The sequence below is a fragment of the Fulmarus glacialis genome, unplaced genomic scaffold (assembly GCF_000690835.1).
Source record: "Fulmarus glacialis isolate BGI_N327 unplaced genomic scaffold, ASM69083v1 scaffold40285, whole genome shotgun sequence".
Taxonomy (NCBI): domain Eukaryota; kingdom Metazoa; phylum Chordata; class Aves; order Procellariiformes; family Procellariidae; genus Fulmarus; species Fulmarus glacialis.
This window is the reverse complement of record NW_009215713.1, coordinates 1-23,303: the sequence shown is the minus strand read 5'-3', so window position 1 is coordinate 23,303 and position 23,303 is coordinate 1. Positions and strand designations below refer to the sequence as shown.

The window sequence follows — 23,303 nt, the reverse complement described above, 5'->3', positions numbered from 1 at the left end:
TCAGGATGCTTGTTCATGTATGCAGAGAGAGCAGATGCTCATCCCTCCAACACTACTGTTGTTTACCTCTTGGCTAACTGTGGGATGCAGAGAACTAGGAAGCACTGTGTGGAAATGTTTGACTTTCAAATACTTTACTGTTCAAGTATTTTTGTGATTCCCTGTAAGCTAGTATTCTAGTCTAGAGACATGCATTTCTATTTTAGTTGCACAGAAGTTGTACAGGTTATTCAGTAACCAGGATGGTGGTGTATAACAGAACTCATTTCTAATTTTAGCGAAATGTATGGAATTGGAGAAGCAAGACCAGTTAGCCATTACAAAATCACAAGAACAGCTGCAGACTGAACATAACCAACTCCTAGAAGATATGAAGATGAAAAGCCAAGAAAAAGAACAGAATCTTCAGAAGGAGGTAGATTTCTTTACTCGTTTCAAGTGGCTGATTACATATAACAAAAACTAGACCGCGTGACTTATTTGTATTTAGGGATTTTATTGAAAATCTAAAATGCATCTCATGAAGTAGGTAAATACTCTGGGATTTTCTATAGTAGTTCAAAATCTTTTGAATGCAATTGCCTTTGTGCCATTTGGTGCTGTTTCTTCCTCTGTATTTATATGCTTAATTTTCTGGTTCTTGTTCAATTTTTATCTAGCTAATACTTTATTTTTGCCAGTGATGATAAATATGGCATTAGGACCAAATTCCTTTCTCTTAGATGGGTGGGTCTAACAGTTAAGTGCTACTCAGAATCTCTGGTAGCCTGGGTCAGGAGCTGAGAGTCTAGTTGTCACTAAGTTTTTCTACCTATTTCTGACAGAACTGTCTGTTGCATATCAAATAAGCAATTAGAACAAAATTGTTTTAAAAAGATTTTTTATGTTTGTTTTTTTTTGTTGTTGTGTGTTTCTTTTTTGTTTTTGTTTTTTTTGTCAACATGTCTTCCATAGCTGGAGAAACTTCAGGTCATGCATGAAGAACTCAAGACTCGGTCACAAGAAGAAATCAGGCAGCTTTGGTCTCAGCTCAATAGTACGCGAGCAAATCGGCAAGAGCTAAGTGGTATGTTCAAAACTGACGCATTTTATTTTTTGCCTCTTCTTCATATAGAAGTGTGCATTATTGACACAAAATACTTTTAGTCGTGTACCAGAAATACGCAGGTAGGTCACAGAAGTGTCAGTGAGTTGTACCCTAGTGATCTGTTTCTGAAGTGAGAGGTGAGTCAGTGTCAGATGACTAGTTGGTTCTGCAATGTCAAAAAGCATGGTATGGCTGTGGGGAAAAGCTCACTCCTGTTGTTTTCCTTTCCCTTCCCACTCCGTTCCTGCACCCTATAAAAATCTTCAGTGAAAACTAATCTTGCAATGTCAAATTAAGTATAACGTAGTTTAAAAAAAATGGAGAAAATGCCGGTCAATGCAATAACATGCTCCTATTTGTATTCAGTATGGAAGCAGGTATGAATTCAACTGAGAAAACTGTTAATTGAAGGTATACAGTCAAGATCATCACTTAGTTTATGACTTTGAGTAGTTTATTGTGGCTATGATAGATTTTCTTTTATTTGGAGATAATTAAGAGATCAGTTCTGCTTAAAAAAAAAAAAAAAGCAGAAATATTTTAAAACTGTGTGATTAAGTTTTATCTTGAGGTAGAAGTGGATTTTTTTCCCTTTCAGTTTTGAGGTGAGTTAAATAAAATGCTTTTTCGTTGACACTCAAAATGGAGATTCACCATCTTCTGAAAGACTTTTAATTCTTAAATATAGAAAAGCCCTGGGTTAAAGATATCTCTATTTTAGAAATAAAATAAAAACATTCAGGTGATACTTCTGAAATCAGAATGAATGGCAATGTTGTTTTGCTATAAGGCTAAAAATAACCTCCTTTTTCCATAACGATGCTTCTGTTTAAAAAGTAAACGAATCCCCTAAACGTAAAAGCAAAGAATAAAAGGAAAACTTTGTGCACAGCAATTACACGTGAACAGTTTTGGAGTTGGTTTTTTTTTTTGGTTGGTTGGTTTGTTTTTTGTTTGTTTTTTTAATTAGTCTTATGTGTATCTGCATTAAATTTATGAAAAAGTTTTAAAGCTTGAGAGAAAATAATGACTGGCTGAAAGCTGACATCGTATGCTTTATATATCTTAAGATATCTGTTTCAAGATTTAGGTGTATGAAGCAAAACAGTCAACTTTACAGTGTAGTGATCAGAGATCACACACATTTTCAGTTGAAATGAAGTACAACATGTCTCAGATGTGTGTGTGCAAACAAATGTATAATACATGAAAGAAGAAATTTTGGAAAAATAAGAAAAGCTAGAGACCGTGACATTAATCTTGACTATGTGAGTGTTCACCTTGTATTGAGACTCTAACATTAAGTGACGTTTTTTACTTCTGCTGGGGTAGTTGAAGCTTATTACATTTGCCTCTTGTTTTAAATCCAATTTCAGATTTTCTAAATAATATAACTGTAAATAGGTTTTGAAGTATAATAGGGTTTTGTGAATGTGGGGTTTTTGTTGGTTTTTTTGTCATAAATTGAATAAATAATTTTTCTATCTAATCAGGCTTTGCCTTGACTTTTCCAGATCTCTGTTTTGATATTAGAGAATTATAGTAGATAGCACTTTATAGTATTTGCTGGAATTCTTATATTTTCTCTCTGTAGCCCTAATCTTTATTAACCTTTCAAATGTCTTTCTGAGTTTCTAATCACTTACATTCCCATTCTTTGGACCCTTTCTGTTTCTTCTTCATCTTGGCTTGAGATGGTGAGACCAGAATGCAAGCCCATGGTCCAGGTGAGGATATCTCTTTTGGTGCTTAAGATACACTCTTAAAGGTGTTTTGTTTTACTCTGCTTTTCTTCACTTGAGTGATCATTTGACAACGCATTTGGATTGGTTTGAGGACTCGTGGTGGATTCAAAAGATAGCAGCTGGATGATGGGACCGCTGCGCTGATGTAAGAGTGACATGCCAGTTCAAAACACTTTTAACCACTTTTAACAGTTTAACACTGTTAAACACTTTTCTGGGTTAATTTTGTGCCAGCAGACTTTGCTAGTTAGGCAAAACCTACCTGTGCCAGATTGAACTTCCCTTGCCTATCCCATTGGTGGTGTTACTAGTCCCTGCTTGTCACTTGATTCCTCTGGTCCCTGTGCTTAGCAACTGCTCCCTTTGGAAGCAGGCTAAAGCCATGTACTTACTTCTCTTATTATTTCTGTTTGCATGTTCATTGTGAGAATTCTTCATGCCAAGTGTGCATTTTCTGGTTTGCTACACAAAAACACACTGTGACAATCAGCTGCGTTGCTTCCTGGGTGGCATCCTCTGTTTCCATGAATGTTTCTGAAGTTTCTCTTCTTGCATAACATAAACAGATGCTTTTTTCTTCTTTTCTTTCTTCTTGAAATGCAGTTCCATCTTCAGTTGATTCTGTGGGGATTCAGCTAATTTAAGTCATCTGGGAAGTTGAGCCATCTGGGAAACTTTTTTAATTCCCTCTCATGATTATTGTCCTTTTTTCCTAACTTTTCACTTCCTGATACATTACTGCTTCTTTACTACAGAACGTGGAGAGAAAAAAGCTCTCAGAGTTCATGAATGTGCTGCGATGCTGGCCATTGCCTTCATTCCCTGAAAGGAGGGTAACTTGCTGAACCAGCCTCGATCGCTGTTTTTTACTGCATTCTACTTTGTTGTTGTTGTTGTTGGATAGTTCTTTTTAATTCCATGAATTTAGCCTCTGCTTGAGCTAATGATGGATAGCCAAACCATCACTAAAGTAATCCAGAATTGACTTAATTTTTTCTTCCTTGTGATTTTGTTTTTCTGTATAGTTTGTGCTAAAGTTGTTTTTGTTTGTTGGGTAGTTTTCCCTGGAGCAAATTAAATGTTCTTGACTGAATTATTGCTTCCGGTTGCTACAGCAAGCAGGTGTGAAGATTAAGCAATACTGCAGGACTCTGCATGTCACTAGCCCAGATCTGAAGCACAAGGGAACGAGGAGGGCTAACAGTCTGCTGGTAGTTTTGATTCTTGTCATGAGGATGGTTTCTCTGAATGCAGTGTAAATGGAGAACACGGTTTTACTGTCTTCTGAGGAAGGAATGTTTCGTCTTTCAGAAGTTCATTTTCTTATGTAGCTTGTGGGATAACATTTTACTGCTATCTCAACAAGTCAAATATGGCTGATCTTCACAGAATGACTTAGCCTAAAGATATGTACTTCTGAGTATTTGTGTTGGTTTTGCCTCCATTCCAGAGCTAAAAGAGCAGCTCCTGGCTCGCGCATCACGGGTGGAAGAAATAGAGCATTTAAAACAAGAATTTGAACAGCAGCGTCAGCAAAGAAAAAGTGAGCATGAAACTGAATTGGAACAACTGAGACTTTATTTTGAAAACAAATTAAGAGTTGCTGAAGAAAACTACAGAGAAGAATTGACTTTGCTGCATCAGAGACTGCAAGAACTGACGGAATATTCACTGTCAGAGTTGGAAGTGAGTCAAGATCAAGCAGGGAACATCAGGTGATTATTATTTTTCCTTTCATCTCATGTTATGACATCATGCTTTTTTTTTTTTTTTTTTTTTTTATATATAAAAGGTGATGTTAGCATCTAAATATGGTGGGATTGGGCATTAGGTGATCTGTAGTTAGAAACATAGCAATGGAAGTCATGTGTGCGCAGTCCGAAGCAGTTGTTGTAGTTGCCTACTTTCAGTACTACATCGTAAGTCAGCAAGTTCATTTAGCTTAATTTGGACACACGTTACAATCTTAAACTTTAACACCCTTTTCTCAGTTCTTCTGTCGCAGTTTTTGAAGAGACTACTGAGAAAGAGAGAAGGGATACACTTGGTCAGCTAAATCAACAGCTGGAACAACATCAGGTAGTATTTTTGATATATTAAAGTTCAATTGTTCATTACATGATGTGTATGAAAATTGATGTCTGATTCCTAGCTCTTAGCAAAGAGTTAGTTAATTCGACACATTTATTAAGGCTTAATTACTTTTGACAAGTATATTGTAAATTACCAACTTTAAATAGTTCTCAGACTAGCAGAACCCATGAAACATGGTGTTCTGTAATTTTGTGTCCTCTAGGTTATCCCATGCCTAGTAAGGAGCTTATCAAAGCTATTCCACACAAGTGCAGAATTCATGGTGTTTCTCTTCTCTATAGCTTCTGTAGTAATTGTGCTTTTTATTGTTGTCTGTTCTTTTCAAGTGGAGATGCTAATTTGGTCCCTCTTCTATTTATGCACCTATTTTCATGTATCTTGTTGTAATTTAAGATCTTGACTTCATTGCTCAACTTATCTGAAGTTGACTAAGAGTTTCAAAAAGGAATTTTCCTTTTTTTTTTTTTTGGCTTTATTTTTTAAATTAATTATAAAAAGTAATATTTTTTTTTTTAATGAGGGAATGACAAGCAGACAAGACATACACAAGACAGCATGAGCTCAATTTCATTAGTAAATCACACAAAAAACATGAGTTATAAATGAGAAGTGTATACATCATGTCTTTTTTTCTTGCTGCTATTTGTTACCTAGCTGAGTATGAAACTGCATTCATAGATCGTTATTTCTAAGTTCTGTGGTGTGTAGAGGGGCATCTCTTCAGTGTTGAGAGTCAATAGTTTCTCCCCAAATGCATGTGGGACTTCCCCCTCTACAATACTTTCAAACAGCTCCTGAAACTCAGATCTGCCTTGTGGCATGGTTCCAGACTGTATCTACTTTTTTTTACTGAAAAGGTTCTAATATACAGATTTTTTTGAGACTATTTTTTTCTTACTCGCCCTGTTTCCCTATTCGAAATACACTAAGACAGCACTTGGGACATGGTTTAGTGGTGGACTTGGCAGTGTTAGGTTTACAGTTAGACTCGATGATCTTAAAGGTCTTTTGCAACCTAAATGATTCTATGATTCTACTTTGAGGGTCTCTGCCACTCTAGTAGCAGATGGAGTGGCAGGAACGTATCAAGCAGGTGCTGCATTATAGGGCAATTCATATATTGCTCTCATTGAAAGATTCTTGGCATGGTTTCTTCAAAGCTGAAGATGTCTTTCTAACCCATTTCTTTTGTAGGAAGAACTTGCCTGTTTGCAGGTACAGCTTAAAGAACAACACAGGCATGAATTAGATTCGTTAAGGTCTTCCCTTGCACTTCAATATAAGGAGGACCTAATGAAAATGAAGATGGATCTGTCAGACAAATATATAACAGAAATAGAGGAAATGAAAAGAAAGCATTGTTTAGAACTTGAGCAGCTCCGTGCCCGACTTTCAGAAGAACATGTTAAAGGTAAGATGAGCTGACAGACTGGGAAGTAAAATGGGAAGCTGCTTATGTGGCTTATATTTTTCTTTAAATATTTAAAGGCTTATCTGAAGACATTTTCAATTTGTTATTAGTTTACTCTAAACTATAGAGAACGCTTAACACATTTTAGTCCCTGGCATCGAGCGCTTTGCTTTTTGACTTTTATGGGCATGTTGAGTTGCACCTCCAAAGATGTGGTGACCATAAGTTGATTATTCTGTAGTGAATACAGAACTGCTACAACTGTGGAGCAGTTGCTAAAAGGAGTTCTCAGGTTTTCATTCTTGATGCCTAGAAGGGCACTGTCAATTCCTGAATTAATAGTTACTTGAAAATTTCTTAGTGTTGTCTGTCAGTTATGTTAAATGTCTCTTGTATTTGCATGAAATAGATCAGTTCTCATTCTGTTCCATAGAGTAGACCCACTTCTGTTCTATGTTCCATGCTTCTTTTACCTGTTTTCCTTTTGTGGGTTTGATAGTGCTCTGCTCATTTGACATTAATACTTCTTTTTCTTCCTGTGTTTGCCAACTAGTTGGTATACATATTGGGATGAATTTTTTGAACAAAGAAGAAAGTATTTAAGGGGAGCAGAATTTGTAATAGGTATCTTTTGCTGTAGACTTCAGGTTAAAATTCCTCTTACGGCTAAATTTAATGAGACCTCCTATGTGATCATGGGTTTATGTCATTTCTTAACAGTTGCTGCTTTTCTTAGAATCGTAATTTATAGAAATATACTGCCTTGTACTGGTTCAATATGAAATGCGTATATTGTTGAGGTGCAGGTAAGGGATCATGGCAGTTCTTTTATCTGCAACCTCTTTCTGGGAGCACGGTATGATAAACAAACGTTTGAATTAATCATCCATAACTTACAGTTAGCTATATAACACACATGGCTATAACTATATTCCACTGTATGTTGGTTAAAAGGATCAGTACAACTTTTTTAAATTTGCAGTTATATTTCTTATCTTCATTTATTTATTTTTAATACTAGACAGTATATCAAAACTGTTTAAATTAGAATGATCAGAGATTTGTCCCATCTGCTTTTTGGGCAAATGCCTTATGTAAATAGTATGTGCAAAAGAGGAGATAAAACTTGCATAAATCTGCCATTACTTCGTCCAAAAAGAAAGTCAGCTCCTGTGGCTGTTGCTCATAGGAGGGAGGTCCTGCCACAGGTTTCATGATCCATCCCCTTTATTCTTTGTGTGTTGATACTGATAAATTTCAAAGGTGGTGATAAAGCGGAACAGAGTACAAAATCATCCCGATAAGGGATTCTTGTTGGTCTGTAGTCAGTATGGCTACTGATAAACTGCACAGCTGACGTTCAGCTTTATTTCTGTGCATTAATAGGACCTATTAAAAGAAAATAAATTCCAGAATGTCTTTTTTTGTTTGTTTATTTTGTTTTTTCTTTTCAGAAATCACCAAACTGCACCTACAGAGTGCTCAAGATGCAGCACATCAAGTTGAAATGGAGGTGGCTGAGAGAGTGTCTGTGCTGGAGGAAGAGCACAAAGCTAAGCTCTCTCTCCTCCACTCTGAGAAACAGTATATTGCAGAGCTTTTGGAAGAAATAAAGCATTTAAAGGAAGAGATTACTAAACAAAAAGATTTTTCTGTGCAGAATGAAAAGCATCTGAAAGAGGAAATGGAAAAGGTAATTCGTATTACAGTAGTGTTTTGTATAGAGTTGGGCAAGATCAGATCTGTTGGGAGGGCCAAGGGAGATAGAAGCAGCACTTATCTTTAAATGCGCCTAGTTTAGTGACAGTAGCTTCAGCTTTAAATGGACTTGCATAGATACACACAAATACTGGAATACAAATCTGAAGTTCAGAGCACTTCAGTGTTAAACGCTTAGTTTCTCTGCAGATGCACTTTTTAAGAGCACAGATAGTGTGGGAAGGCAGGTGCTTCAAGGGTTGATCCAGTCTATCTTTTATATTGGTGTGGGTCAAGCATACATATACCGCTCCAATACAGACACGTACAATAAGTCCTCATCCCGAACATCTCACTGCAGCACATCGTAGCGTAACATGGTGCGAAAGTAACATGGTGCACTTGCATACTGTCATGTGGTAATGGAGAATTCAGCAGAAAGCACTGTGGCAGATGGAAAAAGCCCCTCTGCTGAATGTGTCCCCTCTAAGAAATTTCTGGTTTTGGTAGGACTGTTTTTTGAAGCAAATAACCAGAAATAATTTTTCAGACCATTTTTTGAGGGAAGAAGAAAGCAACGGACAATAGATTTCTGCTTTTGCTTTGCTTTGGTGTAGCTGTTATACCTTCACTGTCAAAGTCTTAGTGTTGAAAGAATCATATCTGGCACCTTCCCTCTTAGCTGTTAAATCAGCTGTCCCATCTGAGGATAAACTTAGATTGGATGTTAATTCATTGTTTAATTTGTTCCAATATTTGAATGCTTATGAGAATCAGATGGGTGAAGCTCTCATTTCTCAAGCCCTCCTTTCCTCCCTTTTTAAAGAGAGATAGGTATGTGTATCCTTTTCCTTTAAAAACTGGTAGAGGGGGCCAGAGAAAACAGTTGCAGACTGTACATAAAATGGAGACTCAGCTGAAGCTTCTAGTAGTGAAGCTTTCAGTACTGTTAACTTACTGCTACCACTTGCAGTATCTTGTTTGTGGCACTGCTGGCTGGGTAAAAGATAAGCGTATACAGAATGCGGTGTTTGAAATGAGCCTATACCGCATGCTGATCCACTGTCTGGAAATACATATTTTGTTTGCCTTCTGGTCGCTCGCTCTCAGAAATAGAGTGAACCAATTTCCTCAATTGCCTCTCTATTCCAGTGCCGCCTGCCTCCCCCCCAAGTTTTCATGGATTGTTGTTAATCAAAATCTGGGGGTTTTGCCTTTCTTTTCTGCCTCTTCATTTAGGTTGTAGCATAAATGAATGCTTAAATATTTGTTCAAAACAAACCTTCTAAGTGAAAGCTGAAGAGTATACTTCATACTGATGCTCCTGTGTGATCTCTTATTAGCTTTTAATTTTGTTTTAAGAGATGACCCTGTCGTTTCCTTAGTTTACTATTTATTTGTTTACCTGTAGTATAATTTTAGAGTCTTTTTTTTCCCTTTTGTCATTAAGCAGTCATTTGGTGCTTTGGCTTCTGTTTTTATGCTACATGCTTTTATGTTGCTTTTGCGCTATGTATGAGATCATGGTCTTGGACACTGTATCTAAAATACCACTGCAATGTATAAGGAGAGGAGAGGTTTAAAAGAGATTTTTAATCATGCCCAATATAAATACCTAAGGTGCCCATAGCTTTATAAATTGAACTCCTGAAATGAAGGAAAGTGGCCCCAAGAGAAAAAAAACATAGAATACCATATTAATTCTAGAATTTTCCCTTAATTTTTTCTTATCTTCCTTAACCCAATTAATTCTTAATAGTATGTTGAATTCAAGTACCTATAAATTGACATTTCAGCCTTACTTTTATTTGGAAGGGTGACTTCACTGCAAGAATTGAATCTCTGCAAGGCCTTAAATGCCTGAGAACATTCACTTCACACACTTCAGTTTGGTTTTGGTATTTTATGCATTTTTTAATAACTGCGTTCACAGGTAAAATATAAAATTGCTGAGGATCACAAGAATAAATTAAGGGAAGCCAGAGAAGAAGTCCGGAAAATAGAAACTATGTACAAAGAAAAAGAGAAGAAATGGAAATGTGAAAGGGAGGACCAGAGAATCCAAGCAGAAGAGAAGTTATCATTGTTGCGTATAGAACTGCAAAATAGAGCAGAAGATGAGAAGCAGAATTTACAAAAGGAGTTTGAACTTCGTGAAGCTGAAATGAATCAGCTTCAAGATCACCAAGCTGCCAAAATTCTAGAATTGGAGAAGTTGGTAAAAGAGCAGCAAAACAACTTGCAGCAACTAGAGGACAGCCTTGCAAGTGCACAGACTATGCAGAAATCTCAGGAGCAATATGACAGTGACCTGCAGGCAGCTAAAGCGCTCATGGCAAAAGAAATGGAAAAGGCCACACTTTGTCTGCAGGAAGAATATGCACTGAAACTTATGGAAGCACAAAACAAGTAAGTCCTGAGTATTTGAGCACTTTCACTTACCAGTTCAGTCATTGTTATTGTTACTTTTTCTTATTTTAAACTTAATGAGTTGTAGTGATGTAGGTTTGTCACTTGATGGCACTAGCTATTTATCCAATGTATATAAATTATAAATGTTCCTTTTCCGGGTTAAGTAAAGGTGGCCCATCCACCGAAGTAAAGGCCAATAATTGATGTCTGTCATTAGGATGGATGATGCATGATGATTCCAAGCCCTACATACTATCAACACCCTATTGTGTCACGCTTGCCCTGTTGCCTTTTGCCCTCAGCAAAGGGGGTCCGGTTCCTGCCTTAGATAGATAGAAAGAAAGAATCAGTTTATTTACAATTCATTAGTTCATAACTTATATATGTAAAGCTTACTCTTCCAAGGAACATTAATGCTGTCCATTATGGTTTACTGTAGAATTTTCCTTTATGTAAATGCATTTGATCTAGTCTAGCAAATCAAATGAAGTGTAGTCAAGTTCTGCCTGTTACAGTTAAGAATACAATACACAGCTGAAAATCATATATACTAGCCTTGGAGGAGGGGAAGTGTTACAGGACATGTAGTTGGAAAAATTCTTTAAATTTTTTCAAGTGTTTTCAAACAATTCAAATAAATTTGAGCAAGTTTTTCCTGGTGAATGAAGCTTGTGTTATCCACTGAACGCTGAGGTTGATGGGCTGCATATGGTATTCTTCAGTTCTGGTTAGACATGAAGGTTCTAACTGCTCAGTTTTTCCTCCCCTTTCTACCCTCATTGTTTTTAGTGTATTAAAGGAAATACTCAAACAACTACATGTTTGTATTTGCATGCATTGCTTCAAATTTATCCCTTTTTTCCTCCCCAAACATACGCTCGTAGAACAAGATTGGGGAAATAATTACGGTAAGAAAACACTGAAAGCAGGAACTTAGCCTTTAAATAACCAATCACTTTTTAATTATTGGTGTTTGTATCCAAAAATAGTATAGTTAATGATTACAGTAAATTGCAGCATTTCAGATACTAAATCTTCTGCATCAAGCTTTAAGCAGACCTCCAAGAGCTGAGGTAAGTTAGGAGGAGCCCCCAAATATCCCACATACACTTCCACAGTGGTTTTACATCTCAGTTTTAACCAGATGTTTTTAGAGATCTTACGCAGTTCGTTTACTTGCAGACAACACATTTGAGATGTAGGCAACGTCTATACTATGTCCTAGATGCTCTTATATGGCAGTATTTTCTCAGAGAACGATGAATATGTTGCTCTGTATTAGCGAGTAATTTAATAGGGGTTCCAGTCTACCTAGTAATAACCAGATACTACCAAGTAACATTGCATAAACCTCTAATTATGTGGCTATGAAATCCTCTTTGTGTCTTGCTTTGAATTAGTTCTGTATTTGAAACATAAAGTAAAATTTGTGGAGGCTAAGTACGACCTACTTATTTTTCTTTGATTTTTATTTATTATTTCAATTTTTTTTTTTTGAAGTGTCTTTTTTACAATATTCTCTTAACTTTCTTGGAAATAATATAGGTTTATGGGGGAACACAAAGTTATGACTCAGAAATTCACAACTGAGCAAGAGATTCTTCTTCAAGAGCTGAAAAAGAAACATGTCGATGAACTGGAACTCCAAAGTCAGCAGTTACAGGAGAAGCATAAGCAGCAAATTTTGTCTCTTACAGCTGAGTTTCAGACAAAGCACCAAGCTGAAATTGAGACACTTAAATCTACACTAGAAAGTAAACAGGAGATTCAGCTTGAAGCTTGTGTTGCTGAACTACAAACAAAGCATCAGGCACAAATTGATGAGCTGGAGGCTAAACACTTATCAAATCTGGATTCCTTGGAGTCGTCCTACCTGTCTGAAATTCAGAATATAAGAGATGAACACAGTCAGGCTCTTGAGAAGCTACAGCTGCAGCACACAGAACAGGTCCATGAAAAGGATAAAATGGATCAAGCACGCTTGGTTCAGGAGATAGACAAGTTGCAATTAAAGCATGCTGAAGAACTTCAGCTTTCCCAAAATAATTTGAAAATTGAGCTAGCTACTGTTCATATGGAAAAACTTAAAGCCATGGCTGTTGAAGCAGAAGAAGCTCATAAGGTGAGTCAGAAAGAAAACTTGGCATAGAAGGTGAAATTTCATGGTACATTGTGTGGGATCACCTTTTCCCTTGTTCTTAGGGTGTATTTTTACAACCTCCTTTGTGCCAGCACTAACACTTGTGTGTGGCCATATTGTGAGATGAAACACGAAACTGAAGCTGAAAATTAAGTCCATCTGTCGCTTCCCCTCCCCCCAGATGATCAGATGAATGAGTTTTCTATCTCAGTGTGTGGAAAAGGTACAAATGAAGTAAATATTTTTAACATAATTCAGGTTGGAGGATTTCCATTTTGTGGCTTGGAGCTTCTCTGCCTTGATAGAGTTACCATGCAATTCTTCAGAAGTGATTAGAACAAAATAAATGCAGTTCTGTAGGTTAAGCTACATCTCTAGGAATCCAGAGATCCTCCCTAGTGGCACAGTCTTGAGGGGAAGAATAGAAGAAAGATATGTCTGAAGGTCCCAGGTGGGATTCTGGGAGCAGGTCGTGGGTGAGTGGACCTTGTCTTAGGGCCTTTTACAGAAGTCCATAGCTTTACTCTTGATAGGGCAGAGGTGTGAGCTCTTTTAGAGTTCAGATGGGTAAAAAATGATCCCAAGACTTACAGAATCATAGAATAGAATCATAGAATCATTAAGGTTGGAAAAGACCTCTAAGATAATTGAGTCCAACCATCAACCCAACATCACCATGCCCACTAAACGATGTCCTTAAGCGCCACATCTACACATCTTTTAAATACTTCCAGGGGATGGTGATTCAACCACTTCCCTGGGCAGCCTGTTCCAATGTTTGACCACTCTTTCAGTGGTCACTTCTCCAAGTCAAAGAGGTAAGAAGGCTTAGCTCATTGCTAATGATTCAGAACCTTCCAGGGAGAGATGTACTGTTTTTCAGACTTGTTTGTCTTCGCAAAATTATGGTTATATGTCGTTTCTGTGCCCACAAAAGCTAAGAGGAAGGTCTTGTGGGGGGAAAAGTGGATTTTTTCTTCTGTCCTATCTTTGTTATCTAATCTTAAATCTGCATTTTAATTGTTCTTGAGTGTAAAGAACTTCAAAAAGCAAAAGTTGAAGATTGTGCTGATGGGGAGTGCTGTCATGGATAAAGTAGGGGATTTACAAAACTTCTACTAGATAGGAAAAATAAACCCATTTCAATGATACAAAGAGTGTGTATATGTATGTGTGCTCATCATTCATGAGGCAATATTGTTCGTGTTTACTTAAAAAGCTTTGATACAGCAAGACATGTGCTTTACAAATGGGTTACAAAATATTTGTACTTACTTTTTTTCTCCCCTTTTTTAATTAATGCTTACAAAGGATGGTTTGAACATGGCTCTTCAAAATCAAAGCGCGTTGCTGGAAGAAGAAAAATGTCTGGCCCTGGATATATTACGTGAGCAAGTATTGCATATGGAGGAAAAACATAGAAAAGCACTCCAAGAACTTCAGGATCTTCATGAGGCAGAAACTAAGAAACATAAGGAAGAATACTCCAGGGAGCTGGAAGAAGAATTGAGGAAACTAAAAGCACAGCATGAACATGAGCAAGAGGTTGGAATGTTACTAATCCATACTTTGACATAAAGTAAATTCAGTTTTATTAACCTTAGAAGTAAGGCTGTATATCTAGATGCTTTTTGAATTTTTTTTTTAATAGTGCCAGTAGATAAGAGACAAAGTTAACATTTTTAAGCCTTGCTTTATCTAAAAGGACTTAAAAGAATTCAAAAAGGACTTAAAAGAGTTCATAGATGTGTATTATCCTGAATTTTTAAAATTTAAATCCATGTTTGCAGTGCTCTCTTTACTGGGGCGGGGGGGGGGAGGGGGAAAGTGGGCTTGCTTTCTTCCGAGTTCCTGCCGTATTTAATTCAAAATTTTAAAGCTGCCATCTTGATAGAAAACTAATCGGTAATAAATAGGGTCATTAACCATTTGTGGAAATTAACTGCTCACTTCAAGCTTTTATAAGTGAACAACCTTTACTAACATTGATTTTTCTTCTTTTCTTAGAGAAATTGTAGTAGGTAATACTTTTCCAAATATGTTTTCTCAGTGAGGTTTGGAAATCTTCCTAGTTGCCCTTAAAGCTTTACCATTTCTTCTTGTTGAGAATGTTTATGTGTAAGCTTGGTGATGTTTACTTTCATAGTGAAGGCTAAAAATTTGATCATCTACACTAAGTTCTCTTTAAACATTGAAATGGAATAAGATCTTCTATTTATTCAGTCTTTTATACAATCTGACTAATGTTGATGCAAGCAGCCACAAGTGATCAAGACTTTTCACTTTTCTATGTTATTACATTCATATATTAGGAGAAGTCACAAACAAAATAAGCTTTATCCAGCTATAACCAACAACCTATATTATGTTAAAATGTAACTTACTTTCGCTTTTTCACTTACTAATTTGAAAATTGGATAGTGTTGCCAAATAACTCCCCAATCACTGGTGCACCTTTGTATTACTTGGTGCACCTCACAAAAAATGTTTAGGTATGAGGAGATCCCCTGTGTTCTTTTGGACTGCCAGGCCTTAGAGCTGGTAGTGGTTTCCAGCTGGCTGGAATGAATTGCAAACTCTCTTTACTTTTGGAAGCATAACTTGCCTGGGAAGTTAGTTTTATTAGATTTGTGGGAAGTTCTCATGATTATTAAGTTTTTAAGCCCTTCATCCTAGAAACAGGATTTATCTCTAGTCTGATGACTACAGTGACTCTTCTTGGAGAGGATAATAGGAAAAAAACCAAATGAACAAAAAACCCCCAAACCTTTCACTGATATTTTTGATGGACTTCTTTGTTGTATCTCATAGGATAATTGTATTAAATATATCTGCGTAATGTTTAATCCCATTTGAACAAGAGAAATTACGTCTTAACAAAATATGCTCTCCCAGTGTTTCTCTCCCACTCCTTCCTCCTTATTTCTTTGAATTTCTCTTAGACAAATGTCTGTTGGAAAGAACAAGTAGGGAGTACTCTGTTAGTCTGACCTGATGGTCTCATGAATACAGGACATACTTGGTACCTAATGCCCTGTTGCTTCTTATCTATTTTTGTCAACTTGCTTTCTTCTATAATCAGTGTGATGACAAATAGCAGCTCTGTATAGCGTTGGGGATTGGAGAGAACTATTCTGAAAATACTCCTAAGAATTTGGCTGAGCTTGCTGGTTTCGTTTTGGTTTGGTTTTATTTTTTCCTTAATTATAACACCATGGCTAAAATATTTTATATTACTTGTCTGCAGATGTATGCTTCTGCATCGGCCTCTGAAGTAGAAACTGTGCGGACGGCTCTTCTGGCTCAATTTGAGGAGGTAAAATTGAAGCAGCAGCTTCAGTTCCAGGAAGAGATTGAGTTGCTGAAGTGTCAGTCAGAGATACTCCTTGAACAGCAGATTGCACAGCTGAAGGTAGGGTCTGATTAAAATGAACTTCAGAGCATGCACTGGTAGTGTGTTTTTCTGAAAAAGAACAATTGGTATACATTTTTGTTCTTCAGCCATATAACTTTAAAAAGACAATCTGAGTTAGATCTCTTCCTTCCTTCACAATGTTAGAACTAGAAAAGCAGTATTGTGACTGCTTACAGAACACTGCATTGCTTCCGATATTTACTACAGGGTTGTCTTAAAACCTTGAATTGGATGTGAAGTGGTGTCCTTCAAACAAAACTAAAAAAATCAGTGGAATGTATTTGCTCTAAGCAACAGTCCTACATGCTTATATGTATGTCATTTGAAACTTTTTCTTCTTCGTGTCTGCAGAGACTATGCCCTTGGCCTATCATCCCTTGTCTACTGCGCTTGTGTATATATGGCAAAAAATGTTTAGTGTTATCTAAAGCTTTTACCAAGTGTGTGATGACAGTGAGCACTTTGTGCATGAGATTTTTTTCTAGTTGTTCTTGATTTCTGCTTTCTTGGGTTCTTCATTTGAGTTCCAAACTTTCATCTTGATGAGCATCTTCAAGATGCTTATGCCTGAAAATTATCTTTGTTTGGCCTTGTGTAGAGTGTAGTAATTGCCTATCATCTTTTGAGCCTTGTGTAAAATGTCTTAATTGGTTAGGTGACAAGCATTTATAAAGCTATTAAATGAATGGAGAAGACACAGCCTGTGTCAGAAGAGAGAGGGAAACTCACAAACACAGAAAGCAGCACTTACATTCATCTCAGTGTTATCACTGTACTGAGAATGTGTTGAGCTCAAGTTGTTGAGCAAAAACAACTTAGCTTAGATGAACTACCATCTCCTTATTTGCTTCTCCTTGGGAGATTTCAACAGATCCTTACTGTTCCTGTCAGTGCTCCAACCTGAGGTGCGACTCTTACTAACAGTTGCACAAACCTCTAGAACTGGATGCTGCAGATGAGAAGAAAATTTCTCCTATTTCCTGCCTCTGGCCCACTGTGGAGTCCTGGTCATTCTTTGACAGCTCTCCGTCTGATGCAGCTGTCTTTTGAAACAGAGGAGATGAGCATATCCTGAAAAGCTGCTGGAGGTATATTTGGCATTGCTGTCCTCAGCCGAACCCCAGCCTTCAGTCCACAGAAACTGGGACTGGACTGACCATTATGCATATACCCCAGAAGTGATTCCTGCTTTTCTCTCTCTTGTGCTGCCTAGGTACTTTAGTTACTGAGTAGCATTTGGGACACCAGAAACCTCTCTTTTCGTTTAAATTTTGTCAGGGGTAATTCTACTGCTAGTACAGATGTCTGTGTTCTTTTTTTTCTCTCATTACCTTGATGATTGGTGTTTTGTCACAGAAGAGACTGACTGGATGTCTTTGCAGTGTTAGGCTGAGCTGCATCATGGTCTGATACAGGTTTTTATAATGAGCCTTCCCCTGCCTACTTCCCCCATGCTTGTTTATGGGGTTGTCTTCATGCCAGCCAGTTTCCTTGCTTTCTTCCCCCTGCCTCCCCTAGCAGATTTTAAGTATTCAGAGTTCCTTTCTACAGTCTGACATGCTCTTTTAGTGGATGCACTGCTTCTGAGAAGTTTCAGAGACTTGGTCCACAAGTTTACTGTACTGGTTGAGGAAAGTCCTCATACTCCTTTGTGTCTGTTCATTTGTAGCTTGCTAACTGCTAAGCGCTCTGCTGTTTGAGTCTATAATTCTGGGCAGACTTGGCTCTTCTGCCTTGCTCTGCCTCATGGTTTCTGGGTAGGAGTTGGTATTGTTATTGCCTAGGTGCCAGTATTGATCTTGATCTTGGCTATGATGACAGACCTTACGGTCTCATCAAGCGGCAAGCAGTCCTCACCTAAGGAGCTGGTGATGGATGGGTTATTCTACTCAGTGCAAGGACTGGCTGAGCCTTCCACAAAGGATCCAGGACAGCTCAGGTGACTAAATATGTTCTGCTCTGAAGTCTTATTTCATGCCCTGGGGAAAATTGTTTTCTTGACTTACCAATAAAAAAAAAGGCAGCTATCACCTTGGAGTGTATTGGTTTTCATAGATCAAATTGCACGGGGTTTTTTTTATATTGTGATCAGGAAAACTTATGTCCCAGTTCTGGTGTTGCAGAAACAATTACTTCCTTTTAGCCTCCTTAGGAAGGGATCCCAGGACCTTGTTTCACCTCCCTTATTTGCTGATGCAGAAGTGGGGGATGTCTACTAATCCCTTCCTTTAGAGTGCTTTAGAGCACTCTGAGGTAAGTGAGATCCCATTTAATAGCTTCTAGATCATTTAGCCATGTCAATCTACCTCGTAGATTTTCAACTTGTTCTGGTAAATCACTCCTTCTGTGTGCAACTCAGTACTATGCATGTTGTCCTACTTGCAGTTGCTGAAAGTGGCTTCTGTCCATCTCTGTCCCAAGTTGTCCCATCTGTTTTCTGTTCCTCATCACTATCTCGGCAGTCTGAAATGACCCAGGTCTCAGTGAGCACATTCAGATAGTTCATTTACCTACTTAACGATTTTTAAATCATAGTTTCAGCATCATGTTGTTGATTGGGGGTGTTAACTATGTAAGTTACTGCTAGTTAATCTGAGAGATAAGGTGTGCACATTTAAAGAAAAAAAAAAAAAGGAGGGGGAGGGTTTTGGTTGTGGTTTTTTGAGGGGTTGGGTTGTTTTCTTTCTTTTTTCCCCTCTTTCTGTAAATCAAAGTATATATGACTTATGCAGGACGAATTTGAAGCTGAAAAAGAGGCATCACTACATGACAAGGAGCAGGTGTTGATTCAGGAGAGGGAGAAGGCACAGGCTGCTCACCAAAAGGAGCACGAGATGTTATCAGCCCAGCTGCAGGAAAAAGCAACAATAATTATCCAGGTGCGTGGAAAATATTTTAAAGCTAGATTTTAAATGCGCTTTTATGGTTGCATAGTGCAATGAAGTTCGTAGTTTAGGCAAAATGATTGACTTTGTTGCATTATTACTGTATTTTCCACAGCTGGAAAAGAAAGTGGAGTCTTTAAATCGTGAAATAGAGGATACCAACTCTGAACTGGAGACACTCCTTCAGCGGCGGGACAGAGAAAATCAAGAAGGAGGGAATTTGGTAGCCATGTTGAGATCTGATATTGAGCAGTCCACAGATGAAAGGTGTGTACATCTTGGGTTACATAATGCTTAGCGGTTGGTGGTTCTTTAGCTTGTTTTCTCACTTTCTATAAAGAAATCAATAACTAGGCAAAATTAAGCCAGCTGAAATTAACAGTGTAGGATGATGATGTATTTGTTTTATTTGCAAGTTGTTTTGTTTTGGTTTTTTTTGTTTTGTTTTTTTTAATTACCAACCTATCTTGATAATGGAAAGCAAGACTTTTGTTTTCTTCCTTTTTTTCTTGTGGTCTGATGGAGACTTTGGTGTTTTGGGGTTTCCACTGTATAATCTTGGAAAAAGCTAGGAAATGGAGAAAGCCTCTTGGTCACAGAAACCTTTCAGTACAATGTGGATTGGTTTGATATGTCATTGGAATGTGTGGGTTAGAGAAACTGTCATGCTGAATAAGCTTCTGGAAGAATTCCCTCTCTCACCTTTAAGAAACTGGCTTACTGTTTTTCTTAAAACTAAAATGTTTTCATAATTATAATTTTTGTTGTCTCCTCTGTCAGAACACCCCTCGTTATTTTGATGTCACAGATACTATAGTAGTGAAAGTGTTCTCCCTACTGGTGCTTCCACAGACGTGGAAGCCTGAAATGCTTGTGACTGCAGTATGATCTCTCCATCTAACTATGGAGAAGACAAAGGTTTTTTGCTAAGCCTGCTCTGTGAAAATGGCCTTGGTTTTTTGTGAGTCGTCTGAATCATCTTCACTGATAAGTGTCAAACTATGGCAAGATACCCATTTTAGACTGTCAGTTTTTCAGTAGGTTCAAAGTGCCTTTTAAATCGAGCGCGTGCAATTTTTGAAGTGTTCGATATGCTTTTGTTCTAGGAGAAAACTGCAGGGATCTTACCAGCATCTTTTGAAATTGCTTATGGAGTTGGTGAAGGCCACAATAGCTATTGAGGACCTTATCTGTAACAAGATTGGTCTTTGCCTTGATGACAGTCTGGCTTCTGGAGATTCTAGAGAAAGTCACAGTATTATGGAAGAAATGGGATTCATGCAGTATTTCAAAGCCAAAGAAAAGCATCACCTAGAAAAAGGTGAGTACAAATCTGCACAACTGTATGTAGTTAATTCACGTTCTTGAAAAAAGGCTTTTCATTTCCTTTATATGGATGAGGTTCAGAAAGGGGATATCTCTTGTTGCAGTGTTTTCTGTGTGTCTTTCAAAGTTGTTTCACACTTAAGATAGTGTCTGGGAGTGTTCTTTCATTTTAATTCTCTTAATAGTGCAAACATTAAAATGTTACTGGAAAATGCAGAGTTTCAGGCACTGATGTATAGCACAATACTTCCAAACATTGTGAAAAACTGTCTTGATTTGTCAACATTGAGTTTTCACCTTGTAATACATCTTCAGGACTAACCAATGTCACTGTCTAATGTCAGTTGTTATCTGAGTGGCCAGTTCCGTGTCATTTTTCTGAGTTTTTAAATAGCTTGCTTGTTTTCAGTAGATGAGCTGCTTGATGAAACTCTCACAGAACACAACCAGCTGTCTCCAGTGACTGATGAGGGGTCCGAGTTGAGCCAATACTTATGTGAAAGTGTTTTTGCAAAGCCAGAATTGGCATGTGAAAATGAAGAATTTATACTGAAAATTAGTCATCGTTTGCGCACTGCAGTGGAGAGACTTCTGGAGCTGGTTACAGAATCAACTAAACAAGTAAAACTTTTTAATCTGTACAGATGTATAATTATACTGAAAATGTGAAATCTGTTTTAAGTCTTGTGTATTTAGCACCCTGTAGGATTGGCTACTAAAGAGAAACAGATTTTGTCTGAATACATGGCAAGTTATCAGCATAGGGAGGCATGTGCATCCCCTGCTTCTTACAATGCAGGTTTTGCCCTTATTTGATAATTTCTTATAAATGAGACTAACGACTTTTGTTTTCTTCTAGCAGATCCTGGAGGAAAGCTATAAGTTGGTTGCCTTAAGTAGATTTAAACTAGGATTTTTAGATGCATTTGGTAACTTCAGGAGACCAAGAGTTAAGGGTTTTTTTTTTTTTTATCGCACTTCACATCAATGCTTCTTCAACATTGATAAGGAGGTTCAAGAAAACTCAGTCCCACGTTAAAATGTTTTGGGAATATGTAGATAGCAGCAAGCAAACATCCTTGTAATTATATACTGCTTAATTGTGATAAAAGGAGCTGAACTCAATGTCATAAAAGAACTTGAGTATTTCCATGCTGAGTTTTGCAGTGTCTAGACATTCAGCTTTGCAAAGAGAAGTTGTAAAGCCGAGGTAGATGCCTGAGTACTGTATACATTTAGAGGATTGAATTTAGTGCTGCAGTAATTAATTTGTTGAGTGAAGAAGCCCCTAATTTAAGAGCAGATGTGAAGGGAAGGAGTATATCTGAAATTCATCTTCTCGACAGGTATTTTGTGCAACCCAGAGATAAGCGTCTATGTGAAATGTATATTCACCATCTTAAAAAATCCCTCCTAGAAAGAGGTGCTTAAATTTGTACTTTTGGGTACTGATGCTGGTTCCACTAGCATGTAGTTAACTTGTGGTTAAAGCACTTGCCCAAGCCGTGGCAGATGTAGATTCTAGGTCGTCTTCATCAGCTACATTCAAGCATACTTTGCTTACATCTGTGCAAAGTTCTATCCACCTGGATAAGCTAAATATAAATTAAATGGGAATGGGGCTGCTCTATTCCTTTCCTTCGAACTTGAGACATTGCATGTAGGAATGCAAGATACATAGTCTCAGAGAACTGGTGCCATACCTTGGAAACCTGATGATGTATTGACTTTGCTGTCTGTTAGACATGCCTGAATCTCTTGAAGAATTTAAGTGCAAGGATGCTTTGAATTTCAAGTGGCTCAGGAAGTGTCAGGCTGAGCAGTTTAGCCAACAGGGAGGTATCTCTTTTTATGCACACTAAAGAAACTTATGTGCCTAAGTAAGATTTGTGGCAAAAATACAGGTATGTGAGTACAGGGAGTCACCAAAGTGTCCAGGGGTTTTGGGCAAAGTCAACCTAGCACTAAAATGAAACTTCAAAACCTGGACCTTGATGCATAAATGTTATAAAAAATTAAGAGGGTTTTTGTTTAAATGACTGTAGTGTTGTTACATTGCACGTGCATCCAAGATCTGCTGCTAGGGGAATTTGTTTACTTTTAGCTGGAGAAGATGCATGAAAACCATGCACAATTTGAAGAAGAATTCAGCCGCCAAAATCGGGAAACTGCTCGAGTGGTTAGTCAGCACCAGGAACTAATGGAGTGCCTCAGCGAGCAAAGTGAGGCCAAGAATCAGCTGGCACTAGAGCTTCATAAAGCAGAGGGTAAGAAAGTGAAACCAGTAGGAAGATATTTCAATGTTGCTTACTCATAGCTCATTCCTCCAAATATCTATGGTACGCTTTTTGTGTCTTTTGTTGTTGATTTGCCTGTCTATAATCCATTTTCTGCCTTTCAGATTACTAAGTTACTTGAAAATCTCTTGCAAATCTACTACTTAACTCTCTTCATCAGAATTGCATTTCCCTGGGGCAAGTGTGATAGTGCTTAATTCCTATACTTATACCATTGACTGTGTGTGAAAAATACCATAAAACTTTTTAAAGTGTTTTGTGTTCCTGCATGTCTAAACATGGGAGCTTCGATTTTTGAAAAGAAGATATACTCCCAGTGTAAATTAGCCCACCTGTCTGACCTTGAAAGGGTTCAGCATGAACTAGAGCAATGTTTGATGGTAGTGCAGACACAGAGATTCTGTAAGAAGAGACAGAAAGGCTGAGGCTGTTGATCTCAATGCTATCACAGGCTGCATATCATCAGTCTAATTTCCCCTTGTGAAGGTTACAACTTGAGGTCTTCTCCTTTATGTAGGCGAATCTTTGAGGGTTTCCTTGTCCTTCAAGTTGAGCTTCTCTCCCTAATGATGGCATCTGCTTTCCATTCCTCTTCTCAGTCATACGTCTTCAGGCTTATTTGGTCTTTCCAAAATCTTGTTTCCTTCCTTTCTATGAATCAGTCCTGGATTTTGTGGGTTCTGAATCTAACACTTGATCTTACTTTTTGGAGATTCTGTTTCTTCGAACTTCAGCTCCCAGCAGAGGATGTGTCAGGCTGTCCTATTGTTGTCCGAAAAGCAGATTCGTGCCC

At 37.7% G+C, this 23,303-nt stretch overlaps 1 protein-coding gene across 1 annotated transcript in view; it reads left to right on the top strand.

Annotated features, from left to right (window-relative positions):
- LOC104072348 (A-kinase anchor protein 9-like) overlaps nucleotides 1-22,480 on the top strand; it is a gene marked incomplete at its 3' end in the record, with an annotated part of 41,047 nt that extends 18,567 nt beyond the window's left edge. The window contains exons 13-28 of the mRNA XM_009579025.1: nucleotides 279-415; nucleotides 955-1,066; nucleotides 2,782-2,814; nucleotides 4,283-4,547; nucleotides 4,824-4,911; nucleotides 6,121-6,337; nucleotides 7,792-8,030; nucleotides 9,969-10,444; nucleotides 11,993-12,569; nucleotides 13,899-14,132; nucleotides 15,835-15,999; nucleotides 18,735-18,881; nucleotides 19,003-19,154; nucleotides 19,994-20,208; nucleotides 20,623-20,834; nucleotides 22,318-22,480. Coding sequence (XP_009577320.1) covers nucleotides 279-415; nucleotides 955-1,066; nucleotides 2,782-2,814; nucleotides 4,283-4,547; nucleotides 4,824-4,911; nucleotides 6,121-6,337; nucleotides 7,792-8,030; nucleotides 9,969-10,444; nucleotides 11,993-12,569; nucleotides 13,899-14,132; nucleotides 15,835-15,999; nucleotides 18,735-18,881; nucleotides 19,003-19,154; nucleotides 19,994-20,208; nucleotides 20,623-20,834; nucleotides 22,318-22,480 — 3,432 coding nt within the window. The remainder of the gene's footprint in view (nucleotides 1-278; nucleotides 416-954; nucleotides 1,067-2,781; nucleotides 2,815-4,282; nucleotides 4,548-4,823; nucleotides 4,912-6,120; nucleotides 6,338-7,791; nucleotides 8,031-9,968; nucleotides 10,445-11,992; nucleotides 12,570-13,898; nucleotides 14,133-15,834; nucleotides 16,000-18,734; nucleotides 18,882-19,002; nucleotides 19,155-19,993; nucleotides 20,209-20,622; nucleotides 20,835-22,317) is intronic.
- Nucleotides 22,481-23,303: the final 823 nt, after the last annotated feature.